Here is a 26,175-nt window from a genome sequence, read left to right on the forward strand (position 1 = left end):
GTTTCTGATAGGAACCTATGCGGTACGTAACATCTATCACTACAGAACAGGCAAAGACACAAACAATAGGGTGCCTACACATTTGGTCACCTACAATTTCGTAGCCGATCTAAATATGACCCAGAATATGGGATTTCCACAGTAGAAATTGCAAATTGACGTCATACCGTTGCCACCCCTTCCTCTCAGCTGAGATATCAAATCTGTGATCAGGCGACACGGATCATGGGTATTCCGTTCCCAGACTACCGTACTACATTTGTACTATCACTTTCAGTAAATGCCTTGACTTTTTTACTTTGCATCCAGCGAACTCATCGCGCAGCTGCTCTTTCTGAGTAAGGGGTCGACTTTCATGTCTGGGCTGTTTCCAAGGCAACAACCCTAGCTGCTGTCACGTAATGTGCTCCGCGAGGCAGGGGATCCGAAGTCTACGCTCTGCAACCAACTGGCCTTTCATAATCAACAGAGTTAAACTTGTCTCAAACACCATCTTTGTTTCATCGATGAATGCCCTGAGAGTCGGTTTTGGGGTCTACGATTATGTTCGATCGTAGAAGAAACTGCTATGTCAGACTCAGATAGAAGCAAAGACACTCTGTGGTGAGTTTTTGCGTATGTAGGTGTGTGACTCAAACAGCCAATCGCAGATCGTGCGAAGTTTCAGTCGGTCGAGTGGAGAGACTGGGTGATTAGGAGACGACTGTTTGCTAGGCCAAGTATTCAATCCTCAAGCCTTCTTCGAGAGAGGCTGAAAGTTCGCTGGAGAGCAGTTCTTGTAAATCTCAACCTCATTACCAACATTCTATTTTCTAAAAATAGTGAAGGGCACGAATTAGAGCAGGAAATGAACGCCTTAACTGTTTGACACCCATTCATACTGGATATAACCCTCGAAGATATTAAGAAATGAAATTCCATATTCACGATTACAGCGAAGAGGAATTGCAGGCAGACTTTTAATCATATGAGCGATTAATTTGAAGCGTATTGGCATCGCTCTAAGGCATCGGATAGCAATTTGAGTCAAACATACCGGTTTTCCGTCCAAGTTGACCGTGAAAGAAAACCTCTCGAGTACCTCGCCCTGGTCAGTTTGAGACCATCGACTCAAATAAAGGTTTGAATATCAGGTGTTGGAGCCATGGCACCTCTTCGCTTCGTCCAGACGATTCTCCTTGGGTTTTTGTTGGCGGGAAATGTCCGTTGTCAGGGGCCAATTTCCATCGGAAACTGGGGAAGAAGTGGAATAAGTTTGAACAACAATGGCTACTCCGGCATTCTGGCAGCTATCGACCCACATGTGCCGTTTAATGAGACACTCATTAACACTTTCAAGGTGAGTTTTGTTCCATACATGGACTTTATCTCTTGTACTAAGATGGCTTTGATGAAAGACGGTGACGATTTCAATAGTGAAATTAAAGGACAAGTTCACCTTCATAGACATGTGGGTTGAGTGAATGCAGCAATATTAGTAGAACACATCAGAGAAAGTTTGGGGACAATCCAAGAATCTGTTAAGAAGTTATGAATTTTTAAAGTGTCTCCGCAATCACTGCTAGATGAGAAGACTACTACAGTGTATGTTGTCACATGCGTACAACTATATAAGGAAAATAAAAAGAGAATTTCACAAAACTTTACTTTTTGAGGAAAGTGTACATTTCTTCAACTTGTTATTGGCGTATATTAAGGGTAATATTATTACCCCTGCCTTCTAAAAGAGAGAAGTCGAGTGACCTTTTGTTTTACGAGAAAAGTTAAAATATGTTGAATTTTCTTTATACTTTCTTTATATCGTTGTACACATGTGACATCACAAGCTATGGTAGTCTTCTCATCCAGCCGTGACTGAGCAGAAACTTAAAAACATCGTAACATTTGAACGAATTGTCCGATTTTCCTCTAACTCTCACTGATGTGTTCTACTAATATTGCTGCATTCACTTCATCCACATGTCTATGAAGGTGGACTTGTCCTTTAACATGATAAACTACGATGGCAGCAGTTCTAACACAGGTGCACTCCTGCCCAGAGCGTGAGGAAGGGAAACGCATTATCCGCGGTTATTTTGTGGTTGTTGATTGCTTGGGATGAGGGTTTTGGCACTTATTGTGTCAATAGCACACAGGATGATTTGAATTCAATCAATGTGAGTATGTCGTCATTTTCATACCAGACCTACATTGTACGTTACTTGCTTGTGGTGCCCCTTTAGGCACCAACTTAGTTACAATCAGATGACGGATCACTCAGGTATATCGATATGTCTCATATGATAGTGTTGCCTATTTCCAGCAGATAATCGATTTTGTAGTTAAGGTTTCATAAAAGACCACAACTGTGAGTTACTGTGACTTCTGACGATGGGCTTCCCGCCGTAGTTTTGATGAAGAATTCTTTATTTACATATGTTTTCTAAGCAGAAAATGAAATTTAAAAAAAAATAGTATTTATCAAATTTTCATTTCGAGTAAAATCAGTCTTGTTACTTGTGCTCAGCTGAGAACAGTCAATGAATAGAATTGATATTGCAACTCATTATTGTCCTGTGTGCTTCGATGATAATTAAAATCGAAAGCTCATCGTTAATGAAAAAAAAAATCTCCTTTACTTGCCTGATAGGTCATTACATCCCCAGTAATAGATAAAAGAATGATTTTGTCGACAGAATATTTAGATTGCCGTACTGTAAGAAACAAAATTGTGGAACGTCTTTATTTTGATACAGACCACATGTTGTTGTTTCATCTCTGTATGATTGAATATTGCCTCCCGTCAAATACGAACCCGTGACATGAGAAAAAAGTAATCATATAGATTTTTTGATGAGACACAGATTTATACCTCTCAATGTCGAGTTTAAAGCAGGCGTTTTGCTTTTCAGTGACGGATTAAACTTGTATTTTAAGTCATGTGTTGAAGACGTACGACCATCGACAATAGAATTTTTCCAGGCAAGAGCGTCTGACAGATTTCATTATCGAACCCAATAAACCACACGCAATGCATTTTAGGCATCATCATAAATAGGCGATAATAATTCTTGGCAACATCCATTGCATTCACTGTACACACACAGACACCAACATTTCGAGCCTGGATTGAAATAACATCAATGTACTATAAATACAGAGGGTTTGAAAGAGATTTCAGATACTCGTCACCAGTTGATTTAAAATGGGTTAGTACAGCTCTTAGACCTCCACAGAGCTTACAAGGACGAATTTCAACTTGTATGCTATATTTCGTACAGAGTGTGTTTATGTAGAAACTCAAAACGGCATTTCTAAGATTCATCTGGCCAATTTTTAATATCTTATTTTGGAGATTATGTGCTGTATTGTCTGTTTATCTCTTCGTGTTCTTCCTTTGAAAACACGAACACACCATGCAAAGAAGCTTTGTGAATTTTACTATGATGAAATTATAAGTGAACAGATTCTTAGAAGACAGTTTTGTAGCAACTTGAGCATTTACTACTCTGTTCTCCGAATAAACCTCTCTCTCTTACCAATTAAAGGGAATGTACAGTTTTGGTTGAGACCTAATTTCAGGTTTCTAACATTTTTTGGTGAGATAATGAGAAACCTCTTTAATATGAAATATGAAAGAGCATGTAATTCTATGAGGAATTCAACGTTTATTTGATGAAAATTGGTTTTGAAATGGCTGAGATATCTAAAAAAGAGCGATTCTAATAAAGTGTGGGACCCACACTTTATTACAATCGCTTTGTTTTACTTTGTTTTTGGATGTTTCATTCATTCCAAACCCGATTTTCATCAAATAAACTTTGAATTCCTCTTAAAATGGTATGCTTTGTACTTTATCATAAGTGTTTTCTTGGTATCTCGCAAAAAGTTAAAAGCCCAATTCTCATCTCCACCAATACTGTACTATCCCTTTAAAATCTTAGGGGAGAAATTTGTCATTTATTGTGATGACAGAGGAAGAGACCACAGCGATTTCAGGGGTCAGGGTCACTCGCGTCTGTTTTAAAGTCCTTATTGTCAGTCTTTCCATTTTAGAACACACTTTGTCTTTGAAACTGTCATCATCGATGAAGAACAGGACAAATGTCGGGTCAAGTCACCTGCAATAAATCTGAGTGCATCGTGCATCATCATTCTGAGTTGAGGTGTTGAGGCTGAAAAGGGGTCTACCATGTTCAGGTCATCATAGGCCAGGGAGGTGGTATCACAGATGTATCAATATTTGAACCATACATCCCGATATAGCGCTATAGGCCCTAGAAGAGGCAAATTGGGTAATTACAAGAAATCTTTGATTTTGACCCCGTAGTCGTTGTGAAGTATGTAGAAGAGAACTAAAGACTTCAAGCATCTGATATAGCTTGATATTTTGAAATCATCACTGCGGATGTGCAAAGAGATCTCCAAAATTATGATGTTGGAAAGAATTTGAAGTTTTAGCTAAGTATCAATGAATAGTACAAGTTGTGATATTATTGTCCATTTTGCATAGCGAGAACCATTCCTTCAGATGTTAGCCAATGATAAGTCACTCTCAGTACCTTGTGTCAGGTTTGGGCTTCCTCACAGATGACGACATGATGTCAGTCAATTCTATCGGGACCCAAGTAACCTTGGTAACACAGGATTGGATGCCTGATAACGACCTTATCACGAAGTACAACATACTCAGAGGAAACTATGACTATACTTTTTTTTCCTTTGCATTATTTCTCTAGAAGTGTAGATATGACATTGTATACTTTATGTTGATGACACAAAATTATGTATTCTCTTGCTATAGGTGATTTATTCTCCAATATTATAATTTGTCTAGATATAGTTTTTTTTTTTCCAGGTCCCCTTCTAACATCTTAGAACTCAGTGGAATTATGTTACTTTGCTCTGGTCAAGCTAATCTCCCATACCTGATAGTTACCTGTCTTGCTCACATTGGCTTACAGTTTGACTTACAGCTGTATTCTCAATTGTCTTTCGGATGCATTCTGCTTTGCCGTCATCTACAAAATTGGAAGGGGAAGTGCGAAAGGGATGTTAACAACAGTCACCGCTTAAAATGAAGTTTAAAGACAACATACTTTGTTCATGAGGGAAAGCATTCATCAAACTATCCACTCATAAAGATGATGAAAAATAGACAAACGTCATACGCCAGTGACAGAAATAAAAATGAGACCCACTAATTGGGGATGGAATGATCGTTTTGCACAGAGGCAAATTCGTTGAATCAAAACCCTGTGCGCTATCTTGTGTGGAAAACCTTCCCTATGAAAGAGAACAGTGAACTTCATCTAAATGCGTGCAATTTAGTACTCGTGAGAAAGATATACCTGAAATCAGAAATCAAGATGGCAAAATGACCATGTGACATTGTATGTTGTTTTGTGACGTCTTGATATTGATAATTAATGTTTTCATATCATCATATATGTTTCTTTGACTCGAAATGATATACAAGTCAGGTATAATATAGCAGGCTTTAATGATGTATCACAGAGAAGAGCTAACCCCTCTATTTGGTGACGGTCCAAAACAATCGGAATTGAACTAGACATGTTGATTGGTCGGGCAGTTCACAAGTACTCGTCAGCTGTCCCTGAGCTAAGCTCTTTTGATCTCACGGGCATACATCAGATTGAGGCTGACTGGGAAAATTATTTAACCACTGAGTCACCCGTTATAAGAAGTGTCTCTAGCAACTACACTATTATATCATACACCCAGCAAAGCCATATCTTATCTATTTTTTTGCATCTATTTATTTTTTCTCTATTTTTTAGCATTTTAGCGAGATACCGTCTGTGACGTTATTCTTATTCGTTCTGCATGCTTTTCTTCACAATTATTATTGTATTTGTAGGGGAAAATTTGTACTACATTTTATTTTCTCTCGAAGAGAGATTTATATTAGATATGCCAGATCACGATACTAGTGATGTATCTTTGATGGCGCCATAAAAAAAGAAAGCCAAACTGCAATTTAGGTATAATATGCTGTTTGTTGTACAAAGCAGATATTAGAAACATAAGATAGCTCCTGTGTGTTCAGGAGACTGTAGGCAGGGAGCCCCGCCCCGTTACCCTGTCAGGAACCCCTGGCGAGAACCGTCGGTTTGCACAATTTTCTCTTCCGGCGTGGCTATTTCTGACTTGGAGAGCCGTCAAGTAAAGTCATGCACTCACAGAGCCTCGAAGGAGGTTAGTCGTCCATTTTATCCATTGTTTAATCCAGCACAGAGAAATCAATAAAAGGCCATCTTTCGACCCAAAGAGACAGAGTATGCGTCATATCTCGCTATTTTTTTTTTCACTGAATAGAGACACGAAGTTAGAACATACAGGATACGAAGGTCTGTAAGGAGAAAGCAAAGTAAAAATTAGGAGTCTTTTAAACAAGTCTGCTACCAGAAGCTGATCGAAGTAATTCTGCCGCATTACATGATAAGAATTGATAAAGATGAAATTCATGCAAAATGCCATTATCGAATGTGAGAGGTGAATTCGAAAGTGAGATGTACAGGACAGATTTCAGCAAGACAAGCAATGTAACCAGTGTCTAGCAGAGGACATGACAGAATTCCTTGAAACGATAGTGTAGGCATGCTCGTCGTCATGATTACTTCAAATTTCATTCATAGATTAATGTCTGTTATACATTTGTTTATGATCATTAAGATCTAAAATAGGATACCTCCCCAGGTCCTTGGAACTTTTTGAATGCATGTGAAACGTTTGTAAGGGTTTGGAAACATTGGTCATGATGTTCACACGAAGTCATCGCAAATATTAGTTTATTCATCGTATAATTTCCATCAGTCGACATATTCATGTATGCAGAGAAAGCTATCGCTGTCAAAACCAAGAACAGAATATTGTAAGCGCATGATCGCGGGGTATCCATGTTTAATTCTCTTCCCTTAGATAATATCCTCTCCACCGAATGCAATAAATAATCATGTTTTGCGTTGAATGTTATGATTTTATTTTGTGATATGTTGTAATGTCCCTATTATGTTGATGATTATCTTATATTGGGAGGCGGTATGGGTGGGGAGGGAATATTTGCAGTCGGGATGGGCCCGGAGGGATGATCTTAGAACGGGCTTTGTGTAATGTTGTAATAGTTGACGTACTGATGTATCAATATTGCACTTTGTACGTACGATATTATTCTATGTAGGCCTATCTATGCATGCGTATGTGTGTGTGTATGTATTTATTAGTTTCGTTGATTTCATTGTATGGAGTTTCAAATGTGATTATTCATGTGAAGTTGGACCCCTCGGAAGACCAGCACGACCATGAAAGCCGAGCTGAGCAGGGCAATCCATCCGTTTATCTTCAGTTTTCTATTCCAGTTTTATTGTATCATTATTACTTTGTGATTTTATAAATCGTATGAATAAATAAACAGACATGCAGAGATCCATTTCACTGTCACGTGTGCGAACATCCATACGGGGAAAGAGCGTGGTGACATCACAATAGCATTGATCGCCTGGATTTGTAAGCGTTAGAGAAAGAACAGTCTCGGGAGAAATTTACAGAATAAGTATGGATGGTGGTTCCAGAATAATACGACATGATTAAATTTTCTGTATTATAAATTCACGAATGGTTTAATTTCATTCATATGCGTTTAGAAACATAATGCTCAATCTAATCATTTTTTTTTTTGGGGGGGGGGAATCGGAGGGGGTTATAATGCTACATTATTTTAGTATCATCGATCGTTATTGAAGTATCGCAGAAGAACTTGATGGATCTACGTATGTATTAAAAAAAATGTGTACGTGTTTTGTCTTGATAACTTGAACTCACGATTCACATGATCTTCATGATTAACACGACATTTGATGCCAGGCATTTATGATACCCTCATGACATTGAGACTTTAAAGACCACATTTGCACCTGATCACCGGGTACAGCCTACCATTAAAGCAATCAGCCACACCCTGATGGTCGAATTACTGTCGTGAGACATTTAACATGGAATTCCAAGATAAGGACTGATTGAAATGTAGTTTAAATGTCATGATTTTATGACGGTTTCCAAGAGATTCACGTCACAGCATGTTGACGGTTTTCCAAGAGAACTCTGTCATCCCAAACTGGTAACTTGCCTTTTGCGATGTGACGATATTTTGAAAAGGTGGTCTTCGGAGGTTTGTATACATCGTAATATGTTCATCCTACTAACAGGCAGGATATCCATACGTCATTCTCCCCTGCTTGAGAGAACACAGTGTCCCACAGTGTCCCACAGTGTCTCACAGTGTCCCACAGTGTCCCACAGTGTCTCACAGTGTCTCACAGTGTCTCACGGTGTGTTCACAATGTGTTCACAAAGTCAGCTTGCGTGATCTAAAAGGTTCGAATCTGACAATGAGAAGATGGTTTCACGCTGTGCTATAGTTTTTCGCAGACTGTTAACATAGTAACGTTTTGTGTCACGCTTTGAATTCACGGTGTGGTCATAATGTTAAAAGCTCGAATCTTACAATAGGAAGAGATTTCACACTGTGTTCTCGCTGTGATTGACATTGTGCTTCACACTGTGGGACATTGTGTTCTTTCCACCAGGGTCTGGCTACTGTGACGTTCTAACTCTCGATACCTGCATGTTTTTATGACAAGCCATGACTCACAGATTCTATACAAGCACCTGGACATCCTACAGCCCCAATTCCTGTCACAAGAAGATTTGAGGAGAAAAAGAGAAATTGATAGCTTCGTAACGAATATCTCGAATGCCTTGGTATATACAGATCCGTCAAGTTCATTGTTCCAAACCCAGTTGTTTATTGATAGACCTCACAAATAGAAATGGCGATAAATACAAGATACCATACCTCAAAATCATAAACACATTAACATATTATTATCAACAATACCAGAAATACAAATTTCTGTACAATCAATAACTACAGTTCACTAAATAATGCATGCTTTAAAGTGAGCAATGTTATGAACAATAATGTCTAGATTGCTGCTTTTTATTTTCTCATTATGTTCTTCATCATCCTGTTCTTTTCTGCTTTGTTTTTATTTCAAATTTGCAATGATACTTTACATAAAGTGATTGTATCTAGATATTCCCTTCGATGTTGGAAATCTATTCATGAATCTATTCAGCCTTCTTTACCCAGAAACGACTTTTTTTAGAGCTAACACAGCTGAGTCAGTCTCGTCATTTTCACTTATGATCTTAAATAAGCTATTGCGCTTGCACATGTATATCGTTCAGTCAGAATGTGACATCCATTACAGAATACTCTGTTAAAGTGAGTTTGTCAGTCAGGGGAGTAAGAGACAAGGGTAGGAGACAAAGAGCTTGAACCCATCGTATAGAGGCTCTCTACCTCCACACTTAGCCCTTTACCACAAGGTTGTCATCAACGATGCATGTGGGAATACGGCAGCATCCGGCTTCATATGTCACTGGGTTCACTTCTTACTCGAGGATGTAAGTCAACTAACCCTTAGCGGAGAGCCAAAATCGCGCAAGGATATCAGAGAAAAAGAGTGAGTGGGGCAGAAAGATGGATGGATGGATCAGATGCTGAGGCAACGGAAAAACTAAATAAAAAAACACTGCAGGTATTTCTAATGTTTGTAAAGTCATGGTTATTATTGCTTTATATTGCTTCATCGGATGACTAGTTATATCACTGTCTCATTAATACAACCGTTTTATGAGAACTTCTGCCGAATTTGTTTATCAAAGCCAAGATGACCAAGTAGCATAATCTAATTACATTCGGTGAAATCCCGAGTACAACAGTCCTCGGAGCGTTTCATGACATTCCGCTTGCAATAACTGATGTGCTGTTACACAGCATGGTGTGAACATGAATCATGTCGAACTCATTCATCTTAAATACTTTACAACATAACAAAGATAATACTATCTAGTATGATATGAAAGATTATATAATACTCTAGCGCATTCTTTAACTAATTATAGTATGATTACATTTTCTTTTGTTTTGATATGCAAATTAAATAGGGCATTTTGTTGGAGGTATGCAAATTTACACTACAAGAAAGCAAAATAAGATTTACAGAAGATGAACTGAATCAACCCCGACTACATGATATTGAGACTTTGTTGTTGTTTTGACCAGAGTTCCGGTTCTCTGTCCTTTGCCACTCACCATCTCCCGTGGTTTACGCTTTGACTGTGGCCACGTCTCAGAGGATTTCCGTTTTGACTGAAAGTTATTAAGATAACTGTAGCCATACTTTCCAGTGAGATCCGTCCAGGGAAGGTAGGGTAAGAGTCGCTCAGTATGAGTAATCGAGAGGAAGGGGTAAGGGTGGTGGTGGGTGCTGATAAACAGAAAGTTTGTTAAATTGTGAGGGTGAGTCACGTGTCATTCCTTGATGTGCCTCTCTTTCTCCCAAACTGGAAACATGTTACGGAACATGACTGAGAACTAGCCTCCTCACCCTGAGCTCCATATCAAGGTTGCTATTGTTACTCACAGGCGCCACAGCCAGTACCTTGGTGTCTCTGATAAGGGCCTCACACAGATACCAATCTCGCAAAATGTCGATTTTCTTTTTCAATCGTGGCACATCTTCTCTATACAGCTACATTCACTGGTACTTTTGACATGTACCAGCAACTATATAAATTATCCTCTTATAATTCTTGCCTATTGTTTGATTGTGTGGTGTGATTGTATTTCTCCGCGCTCTCTCTCTCCCTCTCTTCTCCATATTAACACCCTGAACAAACCTTTTAATTTGACCTAATTTTTGCAAGTAGCTTGATGGAAATACTCCATTTTCAATCATGGCAGAAATATTCACTTTTAGTCCCTAATCCCCCTTACCCCCCCCCCCCCGAACCCAGACTCATAAGAACAAGAAAGAGAACCCTGATCAGACTCATTGTGCTTTGCTCGAGTGATTGAGACAATTTCCACTATTCCCACTGAAAACGTAATAATGTCATTACCTTTTTCATTCTTTCTTTCTTTCTTTTCTTGATGGGGGGAGGGGGTGGCTGCAATATGCTGTAATTTCCAACAAAGCTGTATACGACATGCCAGCTAGTTTCCAGAAGCAATGCGTTAAGTCTATAGAGTTACAGTGAATTTGTGATTAACTCATGTACTAGTACTCTCTATCCTAAGAAAGTACTATGAACTTGAAGAAAACGTTGCAGAGTGTTGATCAGCCTTGCAGCATGCTTGTAAAAACATATATATAGCAGAGTCACCTTCACCTCGGGATGCTTGTCACTCCACAGTCTAAAACCTGCCACTTGTTGTGCTGAGCTCATTTCGGGTCACATTGTCAAATCTATCCAAAGCGACTTTTGCGTTGACGTCAGTGGAAGAATGCCCTCCTGACCCTTGCTCTATAACGACAGATGTATGTTTACACAAAGCCGAAGAAGTCCGTGTTTACAAAAGTCACATTAGTCTAGGTTTCTTAGAAATACTATAGAAATTCACAGGTAATACTAGAAATTCACATGTAAATGGATTGTTATGTATTTCACGCCAACAATTCAATTCATAACACTGACTTGTGCAATACTCAGTAACAGAGCAAAGATGAAGAGAAGTGCAAGAAAGTGATAAAATAGTTCAAGATTGGTGCATGGGGGGGTGCAGCACATTCTGAGTTATTGCATTGACAATGACGTCATGGAGTGACCCGAAAGCTTCATACACATATATCTTCTTTTGTCACGCTCATCCATTGTCCTTCAACTCATTGCGTGTGAGATGATTTGTGTTCTCCTAGCAGAAACTGACAGTGGTTTCTCCGAAGTCTCCTATGAAAGAGATCCAGTCCTTGGTTGCCAAAGTCATGGGGAGGACGCATCAACATCCTCACTGTATTCATATTCAAATCACTGTACTCAAGACGAAAAAAAAGAAACACAAGGCGTATTCTCTTTTTTATGTCTTTATTTATTTTCATAACAGTTAAATAGATACGATCGGAAATCACAGTATTCCATAATAATACTGTAAAAAAGGGAGAGAAAAAAAGAGAAGAAAAAAAAAGGGGGCAGAATGTTAAAAAGAATAAAAAAAGGGCTGGGCAAAAGAAACATTATGGTCCTTCAGGACAATATCATAAGCAATATTACAATATTCTTTTTCTTTTTCTTCGTACAGCACTATGTGCCTGCATGGTTGATACCCTTTGCTGGCTGTTGCTAGCTGCCTGGGGCGAACTACTGGCGAAGGTCATAATCATTTGCCAGTTTTCTTGTGAAGGCATGTGGGAGAAACACTTCTTTCAGCGAGCAACAAGCTCTTTATGATGAATGTATATAGTGGGATCTTTTAGGTGCATGAGTCGTGATCTTCTCACACACGGGACTCCAGTTATTCTTATGAATCTTAGCAGAAACCCAAACTGAGAAAAACATCGAGATTTATACAACAGAAAACTTTTTTGTTGTTGTTGTGGTTAATGTTCCTTATATACTGTGAACATAACCTCTGGAGGAGTGGGGAAAGGGGACAGTTCTTGAAGAACTATTTTACGTTCGAAGACATGATCGGCAAGGGAACATATATCATTATGTCTGTTAGGCAGGTTCATGCACTTTGATGATGCTAATTTCGTGCCATAGATGCCATCGCCTGTAACTTCTATAAGCCACCTGCATAGCCTAGATTGAGGCGCTTGTATAATTTACTCTGATATGTTTCGACTAAGCTTTTTAAAAGATATAGGCCTATGTATACTCATAAGAGCCTAAATTTTTGATTCACCGTATAACGATTCCGAAAGGCCTATTAAAATATTACTCTACGTAAAGTAGTAGAGTGGCAACAGAAATCTTTCCGAATTCATTTGATACGTTCTCCAATGTACTCAATAATTTTCCTAATGACCGACGATGATTTTTTAGTTAGAATTTTACTTATGTTGCTTTAACACTTTCACGCTGTCATTTCCACAATAACTTTGGGAGAAAGAGGGGTCCTATACTGCAAGAAACAATGTAGGAAAATTAATGACGTAATGAATGAAGGCTACAACGATTTAGTGGTGGTGAAATCAAAAATAAATCCTAAGTACATCCTGAACTCGGGAGACTCTTCTTTTTGATCTGATTCCAGCAGCTAGCGTACATGTACCTTTGATGCAAGCTAGACCCCAACTGGGCTTCTGAAAACAACTCTATTCCTTGTTCAATTTGACTTGAATATGAAATTAAACACACGAGCAATAAAACGGGAAAGTAATACTGAAGTAGATCAAAAGTAGTGATACCTGTCACATTAATCTCTTTAGATTAGATTAAGTTATCATGTCACCCAAATCTCCGATGGGTTTACGCAACATCCATCATCAAACTAATTTCCTTAACCTTAAGATGATTTCTAAAGAAGATATAAGACATAACTGTATATACTTTTAATTATTCTAGAATTGGAATAACCTACCACGTTCTTATTACAGGAGAGCTACAGATGCTAACTTATCGACTTACAATAATTTTACGCCTCATGTCAAAATATTGATTACTGAGACCACAAGATCGTCGCCAGATCTTATTTGCAACTTGCGTATATTGCAACCAATCATGATACTGTTTCATCGAAGCACATGAAATTTGAAATTACGTGTTCCCCATTATTTTGATGTAATTTTGGTAAAACCTGCATTGTATTCTTGTGTGACTGAGTCTACTTTTATGAAGTTCGACTCGAAGCTCGAATAGGCCTTCCCTTTAAGGAGATTGCATGAAGCCTGAACTCAAAGAGAGATGATACAATATATCTTAATCAAGGACAACTCATCATAAGGTAGCTTTACTCGCGGTTACTATATGTTCTTAATAACCTACAGCACGTGAGCACGGAGAGGCAAACCCGTCATCGTGTTATCGTATCAGTCATTCTCTTGCCTTTTCTAAACCTTTTTCAAAAAGTGTAATACCAAACTATCTATAACCATCGAGAATCTCAAACACTTGTCATGTTTTTTCCTGTAATTATATAATGACCATTAAGAGCCTATCCCTCTCTATCTAGGTTTATATCTATCCAACTACATGTATATATCTCTCTCTCCGCCAGTCTCGGAACACATGTCGTCTGACACCTGTTTCCCGTTCGCGTTGTTAATCAGCTTCTCGTTATGTGAATTTGTGGCAGTCTATAGTTACCATCTCTTGTCATACTTTTCTAACTCTGTCATTAGCGATTAAAGTCCCCCCTTTGGTCCCTCATAATTATCGTATTTTCACTCCAAAACACATTTTAGTACTGCTGTTTGTGAATATATTTTCTAAAATACGCTTCCTGCGCGTTTGTTGTTGTTGTTTTTTCTAATGGAACAAATTCCATGAGTTTAACTTCTTTATTGATCTTGAGTGCTTGGTCCAAGTAGTAAAATCAGTTTTGCAGGTTAAACGTGACTGTTCAGCTGAGCGTTTGAAAGGATACAGTAACTCATTTTAGGGGGACTGTAATTTTTTTTTCTCTCTCAAACCACTATTCGTCGCATCGTTTGAAGTTTGTCAGCCACATTATAATTATATTTTGTCAGTGTGCCGCCTTGGGTGAATGATCTTTGGGCGCAGACAAAATCCAGTCATTTTAGAGGAAGTGCGTTCAAATTGTGAAATTTTTTTAAATGAAATAATGTCGTATGTATAAGCTTTTAGATCTATTTCACTGCATGGTACAATATTTGTGTGAGATTATAATTTCTCTCATCGCGTTAATGCGCTTCTATAAATGGAAAATGACCGTGTACAAGTCACGTCCCTGATTGAGGTTTTGATTTTGAAAGGAAGTGAGCATTTTGGTGAAATTAACATTGCTTTTCTCCCTATTCCAGCATTTCTCCATCGTACTGAAATAACGAGATCCCATTGATTTACTTGTTCTGAATCTTTCATCCCTATTCCCTCAGATTATTTCAGACTTATCGATGTGAATCAGTGCGTATTGTCTTAATTAGATGAATAGGTCTTCTTGGTGTCTTTTCTTCCAAAGCCTAACTTTTTTGTAAGTTTTATGCGCATCTTTGATGATTATATGGACACGACTTACAGAAGAAATTCGTCTATACAATGTTGTCATCCTACTTTAGACTTCATTGTTTGCTTGTTGTTTTTTCAGTGGCGGATCCAGGGAGGACGGCAACCGGCGCACGCCCCCCCCCCCTTTATTTTTTGTTGAAACAAAAGAAATAAAAAGAAAAAATGGGGATGGGGTGCGTGCGCCCCCCCCCCCCTTTAATTTTGTAAACGCGCCCCCTCTTTACGGAGTTCCTGGATCCGCCCCTGGTTTTTTAATCACAGTTTAGGTCAAACGAAGGACCATCGTAAGGAGAATGGATCGGAGGATAAATGAGATTTTTGTTAACATCGTAAAAATCAGCTGAGCAGGAGCGAACATCAAGAATATTTCAAGAAAATAGAATAAGCAACTTTTTAATTTCAGAAGAATTCTCTTAAAGTGTAATATGCTGACTATGGTTTAATAATGTCTCGTCCCTCTTTCTCTCTCTCTCTCTCTCTCTATCTCTCTCTTCCTGTTTTTCTTTTCAAACCTTCTTTATCTTCTCGAGGACTATATGGGAGGGAATATTTGGGAGTCGCCGACCTCCCAGGGCCATTTTAGACCAGTCTCTGCCTCTCTTAAACCTATCGTCTCATAAATTTCTTAAATAGTAGGAGGCAATAACGTGCTTGTATGCCATTTACCCCTCACAGAACATTTTTACTTCGGCGTCATCTTTCCTCTTCAACGCTACGAACCAGAGAGCTTTCTTTAGGGACGTGTCGATTCTCATCCCCCCATCCTGGCCGCGGCTGCCTGGTTTAAAGTTCGCTCCTCATGGGGCTCGCTCTCCAGCAGCAAACATCGTCGTGAGGTAAAATGACACCATTTCCCTCATTTCGTCCCCATGACGACCAACCTCCCCCATGAAGTGTTTCATGCAGGTGCACTGAATGTGTTATTCCAAAGGAGTCTCATGTTTACATGTGTTTACACCCTGGAAAGTCCAGACGATTTTCAACATTAACATTGTAGGGCATAGGACCTAAATCGACATCATCTATAGATCTCTGGCGCTTATTGTGGTCCTTGAGCAGACACCATGAATCCTCTGAAAACCCGAAACGAATCACACTCAACAAGGATGACGACATAGGAGACTCACATCTTTCAGAAATGTGGTAGTATAATTCCATTACAATACCACGTGCTTACTTAGTTCATCTGTGTAGAATTTATGCAGGCTTTCTTTTTTAGTTATGCTTCCTTGAGCCCCCACTCATAAATTCATATAATAATGGTGAAGCTGTTACGTCGTCATCCGTGTTCATTGTGATTTGCTATGAATTTTGAAAACTTTCTATTCCTCATTCCAATCACTAGAAGTTCTGAAATTCTGTATCCAGTAAAACCAATTATAGTTGTTCAAATGCCGAAGTCTGAATATCACCGGATATCTCCTTTAACGCTTACATTAACATTAACGATATATGCTTTTTCTTGCTTCGAAAATAAGTAGATTCGACGAGCAAATCCCTTAATGAAGCTTTCTAAACTGCATTTTCATGAAAACCGTATATAGCTTTTGAATTCGATTCCAACTTTCACTTGCAATCACTAGAGCAGATGATGTTTCGTTTTATATGCACTTGCCATCATACCTTATCATCTTATTTGAATTATGTAATGAAAAATAGTATCAGCATGGTACCGGGTCCCTTGTTCTAAAGGTAATGCGGAGCATGTCGCTTTCATGCTAGCACAATTCTTTATCTTGACATAGACCTACATCGGCTGACGTCCCATCACGACCCTTCGTCCGCCAGCCGGGACAATGCGGAAGCCCTGGAGAATACATGCACCTGACACCAGAATTTATCATGTCTGGAGAGACAGGGAGATGGGGCGATCCTGGTGAGTTTGGTTTGGCTTATTTCTGCATTTTCTTTCTCCCAATACAATAACAAATGAAAACAAAGTGATACAGAGTCTGCAAAAAAGGAGAGTATAACATACAAATCGATATAAAAAAATGTCAACTTCATAACAACATCAGTCTGTAATAACATATTAATCAAAGCAACATATTAAGGAATAGGCCTACTGTATTTATACATGAACAAAGGAGAAATCAATACAGGGGACCGTCATCATAAGCAGAGCTTGAAATGGATGAGGCCCTATCTATAATAAGTGAGGCTCCTTGGTTCAACCAGGGAGGTGAGACAAACCACCTCCCTGGTTCAACATAGTTGCACTGCTCAGCACTATACACTGCACTACACACTCAATTACACTGCATATTAACCACGCTACACTACACTACACTACACTACACTACACTACACGCGACTATACGATTACACTATTTATGCTTCACTACACAGCACTACGTCACATACTAGTACTGCACGAATGTCTCGTCGTTTTCATGGTCACCTCATGACACGCTATAAACATTCAATACACAAACACATCCCAGTTTTTCTCTCGCCTTTATCATGTTTATCGTGTGTCCGACCTACCATGACACGTCACGTAGTCATAACCCCCTTCTCTGTCAGTGACGTATGGATCTTGTTGTATAGGTCTGTTGTCATAGTAACGAAAGCTGCTCGCGTGCATAGCAATAGCCTGGCTGAGTGGTACACCACGTAACAACTTGCTTTATTTTCAATGGGCAGGGTGGGGAGGGAGAAATAAGACGCTGTCCACTGCCATTCTGATATCTTGAAGAGCATCGAGAAACAAGCAACCCCCGATGAGCGATGGACTTTTCATGGCGATGATATAATATATAACCTCATAGAAGACCACTTTATTTATTTGAATAAACAATAATTATGGAAAAGGCAGCAACAAGTTATCCATGTCAATTTAAACCTCAGCTTGTTTACACTATACACTAATTTCTCGAGAGCTGCATGTAGCCGAGTGCACAAACCAAGCCATCAATTTTTAGTTTTGGCCTCGAAAAGTACCCCTGACCTTTACTATGTTCTTCCTCTCTCCAATCTTCGTCTTTTACCTGCCATTATCCCTACCCCCCGCACACATACATGCACACAGCCAAGGTTCTTGTACACGAGTGGGGCCATCTTAACTGGGGTTTATTCGATGAGTACCCCACGCGACCCGGAAGTCCTCAATTCTACATCTCCAGCAGCGGCAAACTGGAGGGAACGAAGTGCTCTACCGCAATCTCAGGGGTCGCTTTACCGCCACTCGCTGTCGCCATCACCCGCGGAGACGCAGTTACTCAACAGAACCCGGAAGTGGTGTGTGACGTCGAAGCCGGGAAAATCCCGCCGCCAACATGTCGCTTCCGGCCGAACAACATCGAGGGTCAAACCGCTTCCGGTTCAATCATGTACAGCACAAGCATTCCATCCGTAAGTTGTGATTTACATTTGATAATCTACAACACACAGTTAGCAACAGTGACATTATTTACCACACCATGAACGCATTTGATGAAAGACAACTGAAGCACGTGAAGAGCTAATATCCTGATAAACGATTGTTTACATTTGTATCCAATTTCCTTGGAGGATACTAGTATGCTTTAGGGATTTCACCCATTCAACATCTTGTTCTGATTGATAAAGACATCCTTCATAAGGCATCCAAAATCATTGTACATAGATATCCGACATTATGAAGTGTTCAAGTTGCCCCTTAACACTTCTATTCTTTATATGATAAGTGATATGTTACTTGAAGGTAAAACTGTAAACCGGAACTGTTGCAATACGCAGTCCTGTGGAAATGTCTTGTGGCGATAAAAAGCAAAGAACCAGTGCGTGTTTATACAAGAACTTAATTTGTTTAGTATAAAAGACTCTTTCGCACACATGGCATCATCTTTTATTCCAGATCAGAAAGTTTTGCCAAAGCGACCCGAACGACCCAGCCTCATTCCATTCCTCTGAAGCACCGACTGAGCAGAACAGGCTGTGCGCAGGTCAAAGTTCATGGGACATCATGCTGAAGTCGCCCGATTTTCTCAACAACAGAAATCCGCCCCCACCGGCAGTTGTTGACACAACTCCGTCATTCACACTGATGCTTTACAAAAACAGAACCGTGCTCGTTATCGATCGATCCAACTCAATGCCTGTGAGTAACCATGGTAACCACAAAGTTCCACCTGTCATATCACTGCCCATCCTGTTTCCCTGTATTTGTTTAAGACATTAGACCTCTAGCACAGCACGGCAGGGTGGCATATTCTTCTTTTGTATTCTGTATTTACTGGTATAATTCAATTGATTAAGTCAATCTTTTGTTCTGTTTAAAGTTATGGCAACATATTATCAGCATTTTTGTCAAAGCTTTCCCTGGTCTTCTATGGTTTCAAGGTAGGTGGTTTGTTAATGTGGTGCAAAGGTGCTGTGTATAATGTTTGCCCCAATAACTTCCATGACACTTTCTTGAATAGTTATGATCACCATTCCAAACGTGTTGGAGGCGTTTTCAGGCGGTTATTACACGCAATCATGCTTTTAGATCGTGGTTAAATACTCTGATTTGAAACGACTATTAACAGGGTGATTGTGAAATTCATTTGAGCTTCAAACGCCTTTTTAAGAAGGAGATAAAGTGCAAAGCCGTTTTGAAACATATCGCTGTACTTTCCTGATCGAACGGCGCAAAGCAGCAGCACAATAACAAGTCCCTAGTACAGCTGAAGTCACTGGAAGTAATGTTTAGTGGCAACCACGTACAGTATTTCAGATCACTTCCTAAATGTGTTTAGAAAAGTATTCCTCTTTATATATATATATATATATATATATATATATATATATATATATATTCATAAACGCAGCTTTACGTAAAGAGTCGGCTTCATTATTACTCTCAGTTCTTATATGATTAGATTTCACACTTTCTTAACTTTTTTTTTCTGCAGTGAGTAAATAATTACCCGAGTTCAGGAGTTTTTTATCTCCCTATATCGTCAGAGAATTATTTGTCTTCTGGAATCGATAACAAATCCGGAATTTAAAAAAAAAAGTATGAAGGTATTACAAATTAGACTGTGTACATCTTTTTTTTTCTTCTTTTTTTTTTTTTTTTTTTTTTTTTTGGTCTACGATGACGCCTATTGGAGTGACGTCATTAGGATGTCCAAACGGTTCGTCGATTAATGGGTGTCTCTGAATTAATACCAGATTCTAGTTCTCATTTCAAGAAGTTTTCTCCACTCACCATCGTTTCGACTGTATGCATCCTTTTTGCTAGGATGACGAATATTGGAATGACGTCATCAGGATGTCCAAAAGGTTCGTCGATGACGCACCAGCAGACAGTCTCATAGGAATCGTCACCTACTCTCGTTCGAAACCAATAACGAGGGCGCCCCTTACGGCGATGAGTACACAAGGAAAGCAGTCACTTCTCACTGTCCTGGATAACCTTCCGTCACCAAGTAGCACCAGCGCGGTAAACCCAGGAGCAGCTCTCCGCCATTCCTACTACAGGGTGAGTTTCCTTCTTTTCTTTTCTTTTGTCTTGTATGTGAGAGGGACGAAAATAGGGAGATTCGAAGGGAGGGGATTGAGGTAGATAACGAGGGGGAGAGGGAGTTGCCATTTACAACATTTTCTATAGGACCAACTGGTCTTACACATTTTAAATACTTGTTCTCGGGCTGCAGAACTGGAAGAGGGCTGCACCCCCCCCCCCCCCATACACATTTGACTTTAAAAACAACAACAACAAACGAAAGAAAAGCGAGAACTTCATTTAGCTCTTTCAAAAGTAGAGGGAATAAGCTTGTCATGTGTCAGTGATACGTCAAACAGTATAAAAGTGATAAATTTGAGTCATTCTCATCATATTGTTTTTATAATATTGTTCCACAACCAAATCCCGATTTGTTGGAGTTGACTTATCCAGCGAGGACGGCAATTTACAACATTCGAACAGATTGTCCAATTTTCTCAAACTTCACAGATGTTTCTTCTATCATTTGCACTTTCACTGGATCCACATATTTTTGGGGTATAAGTTTCCATTTTACGTGTCAATAAAACCCTACTGAGAACAGCACCTTGCTCATTATGCCGAAAGTAGAATAATTCAACCTTCACATTTTTGCAATCATGAGAGGAAATGAACAACTAAACATGTTCCAAAAATGTAAGCCAGAGAAACTTTAGCTAAACAAATGGCTGTCGATTAAACAGGACCTGTGTATTTTCAATTTCATATATTTCATATAGGTTATTCTGAATGGAACAAACATGGAAATGAATGGCGTTGGATCGGACATTATTTTACTGAGCGGGTGGCAAGGCGTACCTCCGACAAGCCGCATCACAGAGCTGCGTGATAAGGGGGTGGCTGTGCGCGCAGTAAACTTTGGTCCTCCAGGGAACCCCCGCAGCATCAATATATCGGGTGTCCTGCAGCCTGGGACGTGGTATGCCTACCAGCCTTCTTCAACACCCGAGAACCCAGAATTTGCTGGACCACAAGCTGAACCCGTCTTCGCTGATTTGGAAAATAATCCTCGTTTCGTGCAGGTATGGACTGGATTTGGCTTTTCTCTTCATTATACTACCAGTCAACTTAGGAATAAGATGAAGTCATCAGCAAATGATTTCTCTACTAACAATATTGTCGAGTTGAATAGGATGAACTTATCAGATTAGCTTTTATAGGATATAGATTCTATATTTTTAAGGGAGTGAGTGTGTGTGTGTGTGTGTGTGTGTGTGTGTGTATGTGCAAGGTACAAATAGTTCAGTCATTAAAAAAAATGTTAACATAGCAGCGGCTTTCCTCCATCGCCCTTATGTCACATTGCAGGTTTTCCGTGAGTCAATCGAAATCCCCAATCCGCTCCCGATCACCAATGTTTCTGCACCACTTATTATCGACGGATCTATCGGACGATCCACTACGTTCCGCTTTTCTTGGGACCACGACCCACGACCAGTATTCTCACTTCGTAGCCCACTAAGACGATGGCATCCCGTGACGCCCGGCGCTCCAGGGGTTACCCTGGATGAGTCCAATCAGCAAATGGACTTTAGAATTAACAATCTGATGAAGGTGAAGTACTTTGGACATTTTCCCTTTTTTTTTTCGTTGTATCAATTCAAAGAAAAACGGAAATTGGAGAGATATAGTCAAAGTGAAATTCGTGTGATGAAACAAAATCAACATAGCTGTGACTATCCAAGCGTCGAACAACAGGAATTAAACATCTATATTACCTTGACTGACTACCAAACTGCCAAATGGAGAACACATTTTGTGAACTTTATTTTAAGTTTAGTCAAATCAAGGATGTACTATAGCCAAGCCCAGTATACCTCCTCGGTGAAATCAGCAATAATTTTGATGCAGTACAGCATTTTAGATGTATTCCCATTCTTGGATTGGAACGATCTAACCCTCAATTTCCCCTTGACTTCTGTCATTAGTGCAGATATGAGCGTCAATGTGTGAAATCCTAAGGGGGAGGGCTGTGGCATAGTGGATACACTCCCGACTCCCTATCGGAGGACTCGAGTTCGGATCCCGCCAAGTGCTTATGTCCTTGGACAAGATGTTTTTACCCACTGTGTCCCCCTCGACCCTGGTGTATAAATGGGTACCTGGCAACGCTAGGGTAATAATAATGGCAGGGCCCTGTGGTAGAGCAGTGGCAACCCTGAAGAGGATACCCTGGGTAAATGAGACCATAATCATAGAAATCGGAAACATTAATCACTCTATGTTTCATGAAATTCCGTACTTTTTTTTCAATCTGAACAGAAGGGAGTATGGACCATAAGCATAGACAGTCAGCAGCAACCTGATCAGACGGTGGATATCCAAGTTTTCTCTGCAGCCTCTTCTTCTCAACCACCCATCCGTGCTCGACCGCTCCTTCTACAGCGGGAGATCGACGTCAGATTCAACAATATGTTCATAATCTACGGCGAGGTGAAACAAGGGGAGATGCCTATAGTCGGAGCATCAGTCAAGGCTGTGGTCGAGCGGCCTGGAGGTAGCGACATCGAAATCACACTCAGAGATGGAGGTATAGGTAAGTTGAATTGTCCGCGTCTAGGTCGTCTGTAAATGGACATAGCTCACTTCATGGCTATACTAGATGATGGAGAAATGTTTTTTGTCCACGTCAGGATATTATGTTGATCTGTTTGTATGGCATCTCATTGTGCTTTTTAGTATATGTGTCAAGATGGATTTTTTTTTAATCATTAATTTGAAGGGAAAAAAAGGTTTTTGCAATTGGCGTTGCCGTGAACATGTCAACAAAATTCAGTATATTCATATTCATGATACAAATCGTGCATGTGTTTCTCGACAATGAAAGTTTTTGAACGCCACTTGAAAGTAAGTTATGACGAATTGCTGCCCAGTATGTGAGATGTAACTTTTATGAAGGCACCTGAAATACGACCTCTCCTACAGGGGCTGATACCAGGGCGAATGATGGGATTTACTCTGCGTATTTCACGCAGTTTACTGAGGAGGGTAGTTATCAGATCGACATGAAGGTTAGAGGAGACAGTCGGACGACGAAGAGACGAGGAACCTCGGCAATGAGTGGAGTCATGCCCGCAGACTGGGGTGAGTTACTGAGTGCACGTCACGAGACCGACACCCACGAGTCATACAGCCCACGAGTCATACAGCTCACTAGTCATACAGTTCACGAGTCATACAGCCCGTTAGTTCGACACTAAGCTAACAAGGCCCACCAGACCGACACATTAAGCCCCGTGTTGTATCTATCGAATTCATGGGCTGTTTTTACCTAGTGTCGAACTCATGGGCTGTATGACTCGTGAGCTGTATGACTCATGGACCTGTTTTCAATGTCGAACTCGTGGGCTGTATGACTCGTATTATAGGTGTCGGTCTAGTGAAATGACCCCGAGTTACTTGGTCTTCCGTGGTCTTAGCAAGCTGTTTGAATGTGAGAAAATATGTTAACAAAGAGCTTACAAGCACTTCAGTAATGATGTTTTTTGATGTGATAGTTGAGCAGAGAAACCATGTATCAAAATAAAAGGACCAATAGAAAGTTTTGTCATTTTATTTGTCATCTAACAGTCTCAAGGAAATGGTGCAAACAATGCGCTGCGATTGTGAAAATGTTCTGAACTTCGTCAGCGTGATCTGTTTGCACAGAATTTTCCGCGTTCTTTTGATCACAATTTTTTTAGAACCTGTCACGTATTGTATAAAGTGTTACTTGATCATGCAATTGAAATTGATCAAAGTGAACATAAAATTAACACCTTTCCTATACCAGTAGTGTTGATTGTCTGCGAAAAGTTAACGAAATTGCCTAGATAACGAATGTTAATGAAGGCTTTGAATAACTAGTGATGATCCACTCCTAATGTTTATGTCATGACGTCAATGGTTTTTCCATGTACAAACCATTATGTGCATAATGCATGTACTATATGCATTCTGTTAATAAATCGAATCAAATCTAGTCAAATCAAATCAAATTTTCACAGACGTGACAGAGCAGCCGGCAGAGCTGGTCAGCGTAGGCCCGTTCATGCGGGCCCCACCCGAAGCTCACGTGGAGGTGACGGGTGACGTTTCGGCTCTCTTGGCTCGAGATCGATTCCCTCCTGCCCGGGTCAATGACCTCGAGGTGGTGGTGTTCAACTCGACGTCATTGAGGGTTAAACTGCGATGGAAAGCCATGGGAGACGATTACGACTCTGGGCGGGGTGAGTGGAGATGTCCTGATGGTGTCTTGATGGGGAGAATAATACCACATACCACACAGGGGAAGCAGAACAATTAGAAGAGAGTTTGGGGGAGAGGGAGAGAGGCGTAAGGGGTACTTCCTACGGTTTGGTCAAGGGGCAACGCTCCCGCCCCCTCCTTCCATATGAAGAACCTCGGAAATTCATCGCTTTTCTTGTGTTTTTTTTTCCTTTTTCTTTAAATAAAATTGTGGCAGCCTCTCCCCCTCACCCCTTCAACCCCTACCCCGGTTCTGGGTATGGTAAAATTATTTTTATAGATTATTTTCTTGCGTCAAAACACTTTCAAATAATTTCATAATGATGCAGAAAGCTAACAGCTAACCGTTGCATCTAATTATAAACATTTTTGTCTTTGTCCGTCCTGAAGTGATCAAGATCAAAGTTGATAAACGGATAAGCTTAACTATATGCAGTCTGGCACTTGTTATTAATGAAAGAAGTGTCCATCCATCAATAGTTTAATAGAGTTTTACACTGAAGAAGCAGCATGAACAACTACCTTTACGCAGTAAATCACTAACGTTTCAGACATTTCAACTGTAATCGAAGTGAAAATCAGAACTAGATCTAATGTTTCTGGGCGACAGTTAGAAGGTTTTATGAAAAGTATTAGAGAAAGAATGTTGGTTTTTATATATATTTACGAGTTAGAGTAAAAAAAGATGTCGATCATACTGTGATCAAAATTACTTTCTTTTCTCTCTAATTCCAGCAAGTTCCTATCAGATCCGATACAGCAGCAACGCCAATGTCTTTGCCCGAAACTTTCTGTCTGGAGCCCCTGTCACCAGAGGCATGTTAGTGATGGGCAGTCTTACAGCTCCTGCTACCAGTTACATCACTGAGAATATGATCATCGCCCTACCTCGCTCCTGCTTCAATCCTGTTTGCGCCATTCGTCTCATCAGCCTGGACGAGGTGGGTAATCGTGCCGAGCCTTCCAATATGGTCACAGTCGTGACGCCCTCAGTGCCGACCCTTCCACCGACCTCAGATACCATCACCAGTCTCTTCGAGGTCACCACACGCCGAGGAGCAAAACGCATACCCACGACGAGGCGTTGGGGTTTCTCCTCGAGACCCGACACAGGCACCGCCCAACCGGATGTTAACATGACAACAACAGAGAAGAGCGCCCCTCCTAAGGAAGTTCAACCACGTGGTCGAATCAAGACTGCCATGATCGTTGTGGCAGTGCTTACCATCCTAATTTTACTCACTGCCATCGTCATCTACACCATCATCCGACACGCCAGCTGTGGGGCAGGCTTGATAAAGCGGTATCGTCATCGAAATAATCAATGGGCGGGTCCGTATGAAGCAACGTCCCAGACAAATTTGGCGGAAAACAGTTCGAGGAAAAATAAGAGAGCCGGAAAGAGAGTGGGAGATGCTCTAGTGTTGGAGGACATTTGA

At 40.1% G+C, this 26,175-nt stretch overlaps 1 protein-coding gene across 1 annotated transcript; it reads left to right on the forward strand.

The window, feature by feature from the left end:
- The first annotated feature begins 489 nt into the window (after nucleotides 1-489).
- LOC139744239 (calcium-activated chloride channel regulator 4-like) lies at nucleotides 490-26,175 on the forward strand. The gene is made up of 12 exons (XM_071654682.1): nucleotides 490-1,339; nucleotides 15,712-15,872; nucleotides 16,782-16,912; nucleotides 18,068-18,390; nucleotides 18,875-19,117; nucleotides 20,246-20,485; nucleotides 21,229-21,531; nucleotides 21,818-22,063; nucleotides 22,772-23,045; nucleotides 23,435-23,593; nucleotides 24,496-24,717; nucleotides 25,472-26,175. Exons 1-12 carry the CDS (start codon nucleotides 1,145-1,147, stop codon nucleotides 26,173-26,175), a joined length of 3,201 nt encoding a protein of 1,066 aa, XP_071510783.1. The 5' UTR covers nucleotides 490-1,144.

Source organism: Diadema antillarum, unplaced genomic scaffold (genome assembly GCF_040938485.1).
Source record: "Diadema antillarum isolate AM-2024a unplaced genomic scaffold, OU_Dant_1.0 seq00001148_RagTag, whole genome shotgun sequence".
Lineage (NCBI taxonomy): Eukaryota > Metazoa > Echinodermata > Echinoidea > Diadematoida > Diadematidae > Diadema > Diadema antillarum.